This window comes from Spermophilus citellus (assembly GCF_964194105.1).
Source record: "Spermophilus citellus genome assembly, chromosome: 17".
Classification (NCBI taxonomy): domain Eukaryota; kingdom Metazoa; phylum Chordata; class Mammalia; order Rodentia; family Sciuridae; genus Spermophilus; species Spermophilus citellus.
In genome coordinates this window covers 51,422,106-51,436,929 of record NC_138199.1, presented here as the reverse complement: position 1 = coordinate 51,436,929, position 14,824 = coordinate 51,422,106, and the positions used below count along the sequence as shown (strand labels likewise).

Genomic DNA, 14,824 nt, shown 5'->3' with positions numbered 1-14,824 from the left:
GGGTCAAGAGAGTAGCAAACCATTTTGATAGGTATGTACTACTGCACCCAGCATTTTTCATTTTTATGAATACCAATAGTATTTACCAATAGTGTTTAAATTTGAGCCAATCGTGGTAGCCCATATCTGTAATCCCAGAGGCTCAGGAGGCTGACAGGAAGATCACAAATTCAAGGCCAGCCTCCGTAGTTTAGTAAGGCCTTAAGCAACTTAGTGAGATTCTGTCTTAAAATAAGAAATAAAAAGGATTGGGGATGTAGCTCAGTGGTAAATTGCCCCTGGGTCAAATCCCCAGTACCCTAAATAAATAAATAAAATTGAGATGGCACTAAAGTGTCTAGAAATATTCTGTGCTAATTCTGTTAATGAAAGAGACCAGAGAATCAGTGAGACTTATAGGAAGGAAACTCCTCATTTTTTATTCCTTATAGTACTGATTGAATAAATGATTAAATAAAGATATTACAAGTTCATAAGGGCACATGGACATACTTAAGTAGTTTTTCTAAAGAAAATTTTGCTATCTAAATACTATTTAATAAGGAAAGCAGGAGTTACCTTAAAATTACTGATTGTATTATTTATCGATAATATGCATTGATTCTAACAATAACAGTAGGGTCCCTCATGGTGCTGTGTGTTTGCCAAAGAAAAGGCCTGTTGTGTCAAAATGGGAGAACCAAAATTACTATATTAAGTGAAAAGTAGGAAAAGTCAGCAGAGAGGGTGATAATTAGGAGTTAAATAGATGGGCTCATAGAGGAGGCCACGGAAGATGAAGTTTGTTTCTTAAGGACCTTTTTTCCCTTTGCAGTGCTGAGACTCCAACCAAGGACATTTTGCCACAGAAGAGGCAAGTGTTCTGCCATTAAGCTGTATTCCTGCCCTGAGCAGGGATATTTAAAGGAAACACACTGGACTAAATATTAGCATATCTACACAAATGTTGAGCAGAAAGTTAACTTTGTATTTTGGAAAAATTCACATGAGGGAGGCTCTGAAATTTTGGCACAAACTAAAGTAATACTATACAGGTGTTTGCCTTCTTTTAGTTATAAAGTATTGTTGCTCCTTGAGGACTGTTACCCTTCAAGACTGACTGATTATACAAATGAGGTGAGTCACTGTACCCTCTTTGTTCTGTAAGAACAATCATAATTTTTAAACTATGGGTGGCCCAAAACCTAAAGACCTAGGCAAGAGCATCTTCTTATTATTAAACCATTCTTGGAAGACCCAGAATAGGATCACATATTCATTAGCAGACTGACTATAAAAATTTGATTAGGATCTCAAAATGAATATCTTTAAAAAGTAATTTTAAACATTTGAAAACTCTCTTAGTTAATATATGCCACATGATGCCAAATTCAGAATGTGAAAACAGCATAGATTACAACCTTCCCAACCCCCTTCATGGTGATAATTATCTTTTATCACATATCCTTCCTCAGAGTTTCTGTGCCTTTATAGATGTCATGTATGAGAAAGTTTGTGCTCACAAATGATAGCATATCGTATACATAGTTTTGAATTTTTTTTACTTATAGTTAAAATTGTATCTTAATTTTAAGTAATTATCTTTAAGTAATTATCTTAATTCTTAAAATAAGACATTAAAAAATCCAGTTTATGAGCCCATATTATTAAATGAAAACTCTAGGTCTATATTGTTGTAAGTAAATTTTAGTCAAAGTGAGTGTATTGTAATTGGTTTTTGAGTGTAAGCTCTTTCTTGTCATAGTTTTATGTAAGTTAGGGTTATATTTAAATTCTATTTCTGGGGCTGAGATTATAGTTCAGTGGTAGAGTGCCTTCTTAGCGTATGTGAGGTCCTGGGTTAATCCCCAGCACTACCCCCTTCAAAAAAAATTTTTTTTACTTCTTATTAATAATCAATATACTACTATACTTCTAATTAATAGACTACTAACATAGACACTCATGCATTCTGTATCCAAATATTTTATATGTGCATAGATGTTTTAAAATCTTTTTTTTTTTTTAGTTGTAGATGGACATAATACCTTTATTTATTTATTTTTATGTGGTGCTGAGGATTGTACCCAGTGGCTCATACGTGCTGGGCAAGTGTACTACCACTGAGCTACAACCCCAGCCCTGTGCATAGATTTTAAAATGCCAATTGTATTTAAAATACTTTTTTTCTGAAGTGTAGCAAGACTTACATAATAAATTATTTCAATAAGAGCCTTTATTTAGGCACTGGGGTTGTGGCTCAGTGGTAAAGTGCTCATCTAGCATGGTTCAATCTTCACCACATATAAAATAAATAAAATAAAGGTATTGTGTCCTTTACTACAACTAAGAAATGAATGGATTTTTCTTAAAAAGAGCCTTTATTTATACATATATAACCAATTAGTTGTAATTAAATAATAATGAATTGTCAGGAATATTATGATCTTCTTGAAAAGGAGTTTTTTTTTTTTTTTTTTTTTTTTTTTTGTTACTGGCAATTGAACACAGGGATGTTTAACTACAGCTAGATCCCCAGCTCTTTTTTTTTTTTTTTTTTAAGAGAGAGAGAGAGAGAATTTTTAATATTTGTTTTTTAGTTTTTTGGCGGACACAACATCTTTGTTTGTATGTGGTGCTGAGGATCGAACCCCAGGCTGCACGCATGCCAGGCGAGCACACTACTGCTTGAGCCCCGTCCCCAGCCCCATCCCCAGCTCTCTTTATTTTTTATTTTGAGACAGGTTCTTGGCTGTTCCCCAGGATGGCCTTGAACTTGGAATCCTCTTGCCTCAGTGCCCTCCCCCCAGTTGCTAATATTATAGGCCTGTCCCACAGTGCCTGACCTCCTTTTGAGTTTTTATGGAGCCTTCATTACACATCTAATAGACTAGGTGGGGAAATTCAGCATGGCCTATCTCTTCAGATTCTTCAGAACCCCTTCTGAAATGGGAGTCTTATCCTCTATCAACTAAGATAAGTCAGAGAGAGGTGGAGAAGATTTAACAGTTATGAGGGGGTTATGAGGTAGGAATCACAAACAAAACCCCCCAAGTAGATATAATATTACAATAGGCAACAGCAAATATCTAATGTAAAATAGTGGTGAATGCTAAAAATAGTTCACCAGAGGATATAGAGTAAGGATTTTTTTTTTTGCGGGGGTGGGGGGTGGGGATGGGGTGGGGGGGTACTGGAGATTAAACCCAGGCATGCTTAACCACTGAGCCACATCTTCTGCCCTTTTAAATTTTTTTTTTTTTTATTTTGAGGCAGTCTTGCTAAGTTGCTGAGGCTGCCTTGAACTTGGGATCCTATAGCCTCACTGGGATAATAGATATGTGTCACCATGTCCTTCCAGAGTAAGGGTTCTTATGGTTCTGGAATGAATAGATAGCTCAAGAAGTGAATTGAGCAGAGGCCTAAAAGGTTTAGATAGCTGGAAAAAGAACTGTCCAAGCCGAGTAGTTGAGACTATAGATGCACACCAATGTGCTCGGCTTCTTTTTATTGAAAACTTTGAATTGCATGGATATAGCACATTTCATTCATCAATTGCCAGTTATTTGGATAACAAAAGCCCACTTTGGAACTATCGTAAGTAATACTACTATGACATTTGTGTACACATTTTTGTGTGGACATCTTTTCATTTTTCTGGGGTATATGCAGGAGTGGGACTGCTGAATCAAATGTTAACTCTATATTTAATTTTTGAGGAACTCTAGGCTGTTTACCAAAGTGACTACACCATTTTACATTTCTACCAGCAATGTATGAGGGCTCCAATTTCTCTACCTCCCCCTAACACTTATTATTATCTATCATTTTGATTATAGTTTTTTTAGTGGGTGTGAAGTGGTGTCTCGTGGTTTTAACTTTCATTTGCCCTGTGGTTAATGATTCTAAGGATCTTTTCACATGCTTATTAAGGCCACCTCTTTGAGTGACTTTTCTTTTGGAATGGGGATGGATGTCTGTGGTTGGAACTTGGCCTACTTGTTTTTGTTTTGTTTTGTTTTTTAAATGAGTCAACTAAGCATCTTAAAGTAGCAGCCAAAATCACTCTTGGTAGAAGGTAAATTAAAGACTTGATTTAATCTACATGTGTGTTTTTATCTTTTTATTTCTGTAAAATGTAACAACAAAGATTTTTTTACATGTGGATATGATTTATTTATTTATTTATTTATTTACATGTGGATATGATTTATATTGTAGTTTGAATTGTTATCAATTGGCCAGAGGTTGGGGGGGGGACTTTCATTGATATTAGCTTTTTTTTTTTTCTGTATTGAAGATTGAACCCAGGGGCTGGGGATGTGGCTCAAGCGGTAGCGCGCTCGCCTGGCATGCGTGTGGCCCCGGTTCGATCCTCAGCACCACATACAAACAAAGATGTTATGTCCGCCGATAACTAAAAAATAAACATTAAAATTAAAAAAAAAAAAAAGATTGAACCCAGGGGTGCTTTATCACTGAGCTACATCCCCAGCCCTTTTTATTTTTATTTTCGAGATAGGGTCTTGTTAAGTTGCTTAGGGCTTTGCTGAATTTCTGAGGCTGGTCTCAAACTTGCAGTCCTCCTTCCTCAACCTCCCAAATTGCTGGGATTACAGGTGTGTGCCACCATACCTGGCTTCACTGATATATCTTTAAGGCCAAAATTTTGGCGATTTAGTAAATCCTTCAAATGCTCATCAGTAAGACTACAACATCAGTCACAAAGGATTAGAAATGAAACATTTCTTGAAATTTCGTAGAAAGCTATCACATTTATAATGGCAGTGTTTCTCTTAACATCACCAAAGTTCTGTGAATTATGAAAAATGTATAATTTTTTTTAGGAACATATTTAACTTCGGTCATATAATCTAAAATGTGTTAATTTGAAATGACATTCTTGTTTTACTAAATTAAAAATATCTCATTTTAAAGCCCAATGTGGTCACACACACTTGTAATCCTGGCCACTTGAAAGGCTGAGGCAGGAAGATTGTAAATTCAAGGCTAGCCTGGGCAACTTAGCAAGACCCTGTCTAAAATAAAAAATGAAAAGGGATGGGGATGTAGCTCAGTGGTACAGTGCCTCAGGTTCAATTTCTAGTACTGTTCCCCCCATCCAAAAAAAATTGCTTTAGTAGAGATTTTGTTCTCAAAAATGTTATTGCTGCAGTCTAGATTTGGTCTTGTTCATCCAGATTTGTAAAGTAATTTTTTTTTCCTTTCCAGAAATACACGCTACAGGATTTAACTATCAGAATGAAGATGAAAAAGTTACCTTGTCTTTTCCTAGTACTCTCCAAACAGGTAAGAGACATGACTTTTGTAAAGTCCCATGATAAATGGTGGCATTTTAGTTATTCCAAAGAAATTTATTGTGTACTCTTTTAGCTTTTATTGTTGTTAGCAGATTAAGTTTTAAGAATGATTTTTTTAAAAAAATAAAAAAGGTTCATTGTAATTCAGGGGACACCAAGGTTTTTTTCTCTCTCAAGAAACAAGACTAAGGGGCTGGGAATGTGGCTCAAGCGGTAGCGCGCTCGCCTGGCATGCGTGCGGCCCGGGTTCGATCCTCAGCACCACATACCAACAAAGATGTTGTGTCTGCAGAGAACTAAAAAAATAAATATTAAAAATTCTCTCTCTCTTTCTCTCTCTGTCTCCTCTCTCACTCTCTCTTTAAAAAAAAAAAAGAAAGAAACAAGACTGAGTCTCTTTCTACTCTAGAATGCATTTTTAAAAAATATTTATTTTTTAGTTATAGGTGGACACAGTGTCTTTACTTTATGTGGTGCTGAGGATCGAACCTAGTGCCTTACACATGCTAGGCAAGCACTCTACCTCTGAGCCACAATCCCAGCCCTAGAATGCATTGTTTTTTAGCTTCAGCTTTTTAAAAATACACTTACCTAGACCCATCTTATACTAATTGATTCAAACCTCTAGTTTTATACTCCACATGTAATTCAGATGTACAACCAGCACATTGTGTTGGGCGTGCAAGGAAAGATTTGTTAAAATGTTATTATTAAAACACAAAGAAAATGAAAGACTTTCTGAACCTAATATAGTGGAAGAAATTATGTACAAATCAATTGGCAAAGCACTAAGAATTCAATAAATGAACAAATGAAAAAGAACAGATAATTCATAGAGAAGAAAATGAAAATGACTATTAAACAGTTGAAAAAATATTTAGTTTCTTATTAATGAGAAATATCAAAACAGTGTTGTTTCCAAATTAGTTTTTGCCTGTTATATGAACTGAAGAAAAATATTCCCGATGATATAGTTGCTTTGATATTACTGGTAGGAGTATAAATTCATATAATTGTTTTGAAAAATAAATTGTTGTATATCAGGAACCTAGCAATTCTGCTAATAAATCTGTATTCTTAGGCACAGTGGTTCACACCTGAAATCCCAGCTGAGGGATTACAGAAGGCTGAGGCAGGAGAATGGCAAGTTTAAGCTCTATTGGGGCAACTTTGTGAGACCCTATCTACAAATTTAAAAAGGCCTGGGATGTTGCTCAGTGGTTAAACACTTGCTTAGCATGCAGAAGGCTCTGGGTTTAATCTGCACATACCCCCCTCCCCCAAATGTATTCTTAGGAAAAAAATTATAATAATAAAATACTTTATGCTTAGAAGTATCTTATTGTATGTGGTGGTAAAAAAAAAATAGAATTAATAGGGCTGGGTTGTAGTTCAGTGATAGAGCACTTGCCTAGCATGTGTGAGGCACAGAGTTTGATTCTCAGCACCACAAACAAACAAATAAATAAAGAAAGGAAGAAAGAAAGAAAGAAAGAAAGGTTTATCAACAACTAAACCATTTTTAAAAAATAAAATAAATAAAAGGTCCATTGACAACTAAAATATTTAAAAAATTAAAAATAATGAATTAATGTATTTGTCTACAACTAAAGAAATGATTAATCATGACATATCAATATAGTAAACTATATTTAATAGTGAAGATCTGCAAATTTATTTATTTGTTTATTTTTGCATTACTGATTGAACTCAGTGGCATTTTACCACTGAACTACATCTCCATCCTTTTTTATTTTTTTTGAGACCAAGTCTCAATAAGATGCCCAGGCTGGCCTCAAAATTTGAATCTTCCTGCCTCACCCTCCTGAGTAAATAGCTTACAGGCAGGTACTACAACACCCAGATTATGAATTCTTAATAACACTGAAAAGTGCTTATTGTAAGGCAAAATTGAAAAGCAGAATATAAAATTACATGTTCAGATTGATGAATAATCTGTCTAAAACAGTACGAATAAAATGCTGTCTTGTTTATCTCTGGGTGTTGGCATAAATGATTTTTACTTTTATTTATACCTGTTTTCTGGTTCCCAGAATTTTCTTTCTTTCTTTTTTTTTTTTTTTTCCGTGTGTGTTTGTGTGTGTGTGTGTGTATGTGTGTGTGTGTGTATACTACTGGGGATTGAACCTGGGGCACATGCTGGGCTGGTGCTCTACCACTGAGCTGCATCTCCAGCCTAGGTTTTTAAAAATTTTATATTGAAAATCTATTGCCTTAATATGAATACTTTTTGGAAAAAATTTAAATTGGAGTAGTTTTCTTTTGTTTTAGTACTTTTGGAGGCCTTTTTGTTTATGATTATTAACAAAATAAATGTTTTGCCATGAAATATATTAAGAGATATTGGAAAATATACAGTAATATGAAAATTGAGATTCCCTGTCTTTCACCCCTTTTACTTCCATTGTTTTTGGTGAATCCTTCCAGAAATATATTACGTGTATATAAACATGTATGTATACATTTGAACCCACAAATAAGATCATACATCTCAGTGGCTTGTCTTGTTAATATTTCTTGCTTACACATGACTTATGAGGACTGCTGATGATCTGTAGCCTTGTTACCAACTTTATAGGGCTCCATTTGGCTTACAAGTTTTCTCTTTTACAAGTCACTTAGGACCTTTAGTGACTAACCACTATCTGCAGCATACTATTTTTTACACGTGGCAGAGGGCAAATAGGTGAACCACAAAAAGTTAGTTTTTTTCATGGGTATTATATGTTTGATGTTCACTCACATTTTGTTGGCCAAAGCAAGTAGCATGACCAAACCCAGTCTCTGGGGCAATAATTACCGAACATGTGGGGAAAGCTTCTAACATGAAATAAATGAAAGAGCACAAAGCAAAACAATAATAACATAAGAAATTAGAAAGAGGGACTGGGGGCTGTGGCTCAGGGGTTGCGCACTTGCTTAGCATGTGTGAGGCACTGGGTTCAAATATCAGCACCACATATAAATAAAAAAAATAAAGGTCTATCAACAACTAAAAAATTACAAAAAAAAAAGAAATTAGAAAGAAACAAAAGCAAAGAAATATTATAGTAACATAAGAAATTAGAAGAAACAAAGACAAATTATAAGGAGAAAAAAGAACCTCAAACTAATTAATATCCTTAAGAGAATTAAGAGGAAGACAATACATTCATCAAATAAGGATGACATAAGGCCATCCAACAGGAAGAATTAGAGTAAGAAACTTTTGGAAAATATAATATGATTAAAACAAAACAAAACAGGTAGAAATTTTGGAAAATGAAATTAAGGAATCTTCCAAACAGGAGGAAAGCCAAAGAAATGGAAAACAGAGAAGTTGAAGGTTTGAGAACCAATCCAACAGGACCAACATCCACCTTAAAAAAAAAAGAGAGAGAGAGAACAGAGAAAATGGGAAGAATTTATTAAAGACATAAAATTTTTAAACATTTTATTTGAATTGATGAGGCAGGAGCCTTCAGTTTGCAGAGGTATACCATTGGGAGAGATTAACTTATGAAGTGTAAAAAGTTCAGACCAAAGCAGATTTTAGAACTTTTACAATAAAGTGATGCTCTCATAGATTTTGTATTTGGGATGGGACAGAAGAAAGAAAGGCTGTTAAATTATTTTCAAATTTCAGGAATCAGAGCAGTGGTACATGTCTGCAATCTCAGCTACTCTGGAGGCTGAGGCAGGAGAATTCCAAATTCAGTCAGCCTAAACAACTCAGTGAGACCCTGTCTGAAAATTTTTAAAAAGGGATGTAACTCAATGGTAGGGTGCTTCTCTAACATGTTCAACACTTAATACTTCAAAGAAAAAAAAAAGAAAAGGGAAAAAATTTCAGAAATCAGAATAGCACTAGGCTTTCATCAGGAATGTAGATTATAGTGAAGCCATTGCTTCAGAATACTAAAGGAATCTGAATTTCAACTTAGAGGTCTGTGCTTAGCCAAATTATGAATTTGTGTGAGAGTAAAAAAAAATTTTTTTTTTTTTTTCAGAATTGCAAACTGATAGAAAATTTCATTCCTTGTAAGAGATGTGATGGGGATGGTTTAGCTAAGACTTCACTTTCTACGTTAAGGAGAAAATAATGTTTAAGATTGAAAAACTGAAGAAACAGTTATATCTTCTAAACAAGTATTTAGAAATCACAGGAGTTGAAATTGTTCACTTCTGGGGGCAGGATATGGGGAGTATTGGGTAGGGCCTGCAACTTATAAGACTCAGTATTATATGAGTTTTAAACTATGAATGATTACTTTGATAAAAATAAAAAAAATTAAGTTTAAATCTTTATTTCTTTTCTGTGAAAAGAAATCAGTAGCAAAAGTGAAACAAAACAATCCTTTTCTATAATTGGAAAATTTTCGGAATAATTAATGAGTCAAAGACGACTTGTTATGATAATTAGGAAAAGCTGGGCTTTGGTGGCGTGTATATACCTGTAGATCCAGCTATTCAGGATTCTGGGGGTTGGAAGGATCATTTGAGCCCAGGAGTTCAAGACAAACTTGACCCTGTTTCCAAAAAAGAAAAGAAAGAAAATCAGGAAATATTTAGAACTGAATAAAGAAATTGCCACATATTAAAACATGAGGGGGCTGGGGATGTGGCTCAAGCAGTAATGCACTTGCCTGGCATGCGCGGGGCACTGGTTTGGATCCTCAGCACCACTTAATGAAGCACATAATGAAGATGATGTGTCCATTGAAAACTGAAAAATAAATATTAAAAAATTCTCTCTCTCTCTTTAAAAAAATAAATAAATAAAACATGAGGGATGTAGGTAAGACATTACACAAAAAACAATATTTAGTTAAGGAGCAAGACTGAAAATTAATTAGCTAAATACCAAAGCTTGGGCTGGGGCCGTAGTTTGGTGCCAGAGCAGTTGTATACCATTTATTAGGCACTAGGTTCAAGCCTTAGCACCACATTAAAAATAAACAAATAAAGGCATTCTGTCCATCTACAATACAAAAAAATTTTTAAATAAATAAATCAATAAATCCCAAAGCTAGACAAAAAAGAGCACATAACTTCAAGAAAGTAGAAGATAAAAATAAAGATTAAAGAGCAGAAATTAATGAAGTGAAAAGAAGAAGGCAGGAGAAAATATTTTGAAACACTGATTTTAAAAATAGTCTGAGCTGCTCTGGTGGCACTCTCCTGTAATTCCAGCAACTCGAGGCTGAGGCAGGAGGATTGAAAGTTTAAAGCCAGACTCAGCAATTTAGTGAGGCCTAAGCAATATCCTGTTTCAAAGTGAAAAACAAAAAGCTCTTTTGGCTCAGTAGTTAAGTGCCCTTGGACTCAATCCCCAGAACACCCCCCCCCCCAAAAAAAAAAAAAAAAAAGTCTGAGCCAAGTGCAGTAGTGTTCACCTGTAATCCCAGTGACCTGGGAGACTGGTAGGAGTATTGCAAGTTCAAGGCCAGCCTCAGCAATTTAGTAAGACCCTGTCCCTAAATAAATAATAAGAAGGCTTAGGGATGTATCTCAGTGCTAAAGAGCCTTAGTGCCAAAAAAATCTGAGAAAATATATACATCTAGCAAGCATAGGAAACAAAATGTGTCACATGGGCCTGGTGTAGTGGCACAGCCTATAATCTCACTTACTCAGGAGGCTGAGACAGGATGATCCAAGTTCTCAGCAATCTGGTGAAATCACATCTTGAAGCAAGAAATAAAAAAGACAGGGGATATAGCACAGTGGTAGAGTGCCCCTGGGATGGATGGATGAATGGATGGATGGATGAATGAATGAATGGATAGGCAGACCAACCATACTTACCAAAAGAAATCAGAATATATTGGCGGAATTCATGGGACAAAAGTAAGAACTCTTAACATGATAGATTTGTATTATACACGCAGATATATATTGAGTGTTTAATCTATTCCAGATAATATTGTAAGTGCATCAGAAATATTAACTTGGGACTGAGGATGTTGCTCAGTGGTAGTATGCTTACCTAACATGTATGAGGCTCCGAGTTCAGTCCCCTGCACTGCCAACATAAAGAAACAAAGGAATGAAAAATTAGCTAGGCAACCTAGTATACATGCTGATAATCCCAGGATCTCTTGAGCTCAGAAATATGAGGCCAGTCTGAACAACATAGTAAAACCCTTTTGAGAGAGTGTCTTATTATCTCCATTGATAAAGAAAACTAAGATACAGAAATGTTTAATTAACTTAAATAACTTGTCTAAGGTCACACAACTGGTGAGTGGAGGTGAGATTTAAACCCGAGCAGTTTAAATCAGAAGACTGTACTTCTAATCACAACATTATGCTTGCTTGCTTATTTATTTATCTATGTATGTATGTATGTATGTATCTATCTATCTATCTATCTATCTACTTTTTTATAGTTTTGGTACGAGGGATTGAATCCAAGGATACTTAACCACTGAGCCATATCCCTAGCCTTTTATTTTGGGACAAGGCCTCACTAAGTTGCTGAGGCTGGCTTTGAACTTGGAATCTTTCTGCCTCTGCCTCCAGTTGCTGGGATTATAGGTGCCCAGCTTGTTTTTTATTTTTTAATTAAATATTTTTAAAACATTATACATGTACATATTTGAAATTCAAATGCTGTATAGTGAAATTTTGTTTGCCATTCTATCTAGTCGTCTTAGCTCAACTCAAAAACAATCAGTTTATTCTGTGTCCTTATAAGACTATACCATGTTTTTGTGACAATTATGTACATAATTTTTAAGAACATAGAATGTTGTATGTTTAAGAACACAGAATTACATACTACTGTCATAGGTAATAGTCTGTACCTTTTTTCCCCTTTATGTGTGTGTTTCCCTTTAAATATGAGGTCATATATATATATGAGGTCATTTTTTAAAATCAGCATTAGTAAGACCTGCATCTTTCTTGATAAGGACACAGCTAACATGCTACATGGTAAAGCCATTTCAAATAATAGAAAAAAGTCGAGGAAGGTTATGACCATAAATATTTTATAATTTAGCTTTTATTTATTTTTTATTCTGGAGAGTGAATCCAGGGTGCTTTACCAACGAGCTACATCCCTTTTGCTTTACCAAAGAGTAAACATTAAATATATGATATTAGTAACTTTTGTGCTTGACATAATCAAATTTAACTCTGATATTGGCACTGTTCTAGAATGGTGGTTAAGCTACCTTAACCATTTTATTTATTTTTTATTTTGACACGGGTATTGCTAAATTGCTTACTCTGGCCTTGAACTTGTGATTGATCCTTTTACAAGATTACAGGCATGTGTTACTATTCCTGACAACATAGTTCTTGAGATTTTTAGTAATGTAACAATTTTTAATATAATAAAGAAATAAATAACCAGTACAAATGTTAGAATAGGAAACTCTGCAGGTATGACTATATTTAATTATCGAATATCTATATCAATATCTACTGGAAAATCATTGGCTTTTACATTTTACAAAATTATTTGGGTCAAAGTTATCCAGTTATTGTTTGCTGTAATTCTCTCTCTTTTTCTCTCTTTTTCTCTCTTTATTGTGGTACTGGGGATTGCACCCTGGGGTACTCCACTAAGCAACTTCCCCAGTCCTTTTTGTTTTTTATTTTGAGACAAGGTCTTGCTGGCCTTGAACTTGTGAACTCCTGTCTCAGGCTCCCAAGTCACTGGGATCATAGGCATGTGCCTCTGCACCCAGTCACTGTTTACTTTAAGAATGAATTCTGGGGGCTGGGGATGTGGCTCAAGCGGTAGCGCGCTCGCCTGGCATGCGTGCGGCCTGGGTTCGAACCTCAGCACCACATACCAACAAAGATGTTGTGTCCGCCGAGAACTAAAAAAATAAATAAATAAATATTAAAAATTCTCTCTCTCTCTCTCCTCTCTCACTCTCTCTTAAAAAAAAAAAGAATGAATTCTGACTCTATAAGTATTTACAATTATTATGTGTCAATTAAATAGAGAAAACTAAAGTTCTTGTTTTTTTCAGATTTTAACACATTGCAGAAGTGGTCTATCTGATAATGGAGTAAACATTGAATATATGATATTAGTAACTTTTGTGCTTAACATCATCAAATTTAACTTTGATACTGGCACTATTCTGGAATGGTGGTTAAGCTACCTTAACCATTGTAAGGTCTCACAACCACAGAAGCGGTGGTTAAGGGTCCTGTAGAGTGGTAGTTATGTGGAGAAGCACTATTAGGTCTTGTCATTTTAAAGAGGGTAGATCTTGGGCTGAGGTTGTGGCGCAGGGGTAGAGCACTTGCCTAGCATGTGTGAGACACTGGGTTCAATTCTCAGCACCGCATATAAATAAATAAAGTCTATTGACAAAAAAAAAAAAAAAAATTGAAAAAAAAAGAAAAAAAGAGTGTAGGTCTTAGCATTTAACATTTGGTGGATGTTTCTGTTTTTTTAGTTGTTTAATTTATAAGTAAGCTTATTATGTTTTAAAAGGTTTACTACACAAATGGATATATTGGGTATTGAAATAAGATCTCTAATTTGAAAAGCAATGTAAATTATGTCTGTGAATAGGTATAAATTAGAGTAACTGGCAGTTACTTTATGGTATAAATATGGTGTAAATTTGATAAGTGAAATTTGTCAAGAAGTTTCTACTTTATTAATAGTATGTATTTTGTAATTAGTATTTATAATGTGACACTAATTACATTTATTAATGATTTTAAAAAACTTTAACTTGTGTTTTGTTTGAATTTCAGGTAATAACTTTCCAATACTTTGTATTTTGTTTAGTATGCCACTTTTTGGAAGTGGCCACTGTCAATATCTTGTTATGGTTTGATGGCCTTGGAGATTTAATACCGAGTAAAAGTGTAAGCAGCCTTTCTTATTTAGTTATGAGTTTTAAATCCACTTTTGTTCCAAGTAGGAAAAGTTTAAAGTAGATTTACCATGAATTATGAGTTACATTAAAAACAGCTGACTTAGCAAGAACAGACTGGCCAGTTCCACTAATGGAATTATAACATAAAATTCCTGAAACAAGTCCCATTTAAAGTAGTGGGTTTTACTAGTCCATTAGATCTTCCTTGCACAAGTTTATTAATGTGAATATACCTATCATTTTTTTTAAGATGTCAATGGACATTTATTTATTTATTTATTTAAATGTGGTGCTGAAAATCGAACATGCTAGGCAAGCGCTCTACCCCTGAGCCACAGCCCCAGCCAAACATACCTGCTTTTTTAAAAATAAAAACTTCAGTGAATTCCTAAAGAAAATAGAATATAATAATTTTCCCCCTCAAAAATTCCATATTATTTATTTATTCTTTAGTATTAATCACTAAAAATTCTTATAGATTCTCTGTTCATATTTATTGTCCCAGTAATCTGTAATTCTGAAGAAAAAGCATTCATTCAGGGAGTATAGGTTAGTATGGGATTGCCTGCTTGTCATGCCTTAGGACCTGGGTTCGTCAACAATAACAAAACAACAACAAAAGTATTCATTGTCCCCTCAGATGTTCGAAGATGTCTGATTTAAAAAAA

At 34.6% G+C, this 14,824-nt stretch overlaps 1 protein-coding gene across 1 annotated transcript in view; it reads left to right on the top strand.

Moving 5' to 3' along the window:
* NPEPPS (aminopeptidase puromycin sensitive) overlaps nucleotides 1-14,824 on the top strand; it is a 96,853-nt gene that overhangs the window by 39,717 nt on the left and 42,312 nt on the right. Inside the window, exon 3 of the mRNA XM_081272665.1 lies at nucleotides 5,212-5,289. Within this exon, the coding sequence (XP_081128791.1) occupies nucleotides 5,212-5,289 (78 nt within the window). The remainder of the gene's footprint in view (nucleotides 1-5,211; nucleotides 5,290-14,824) is intronic.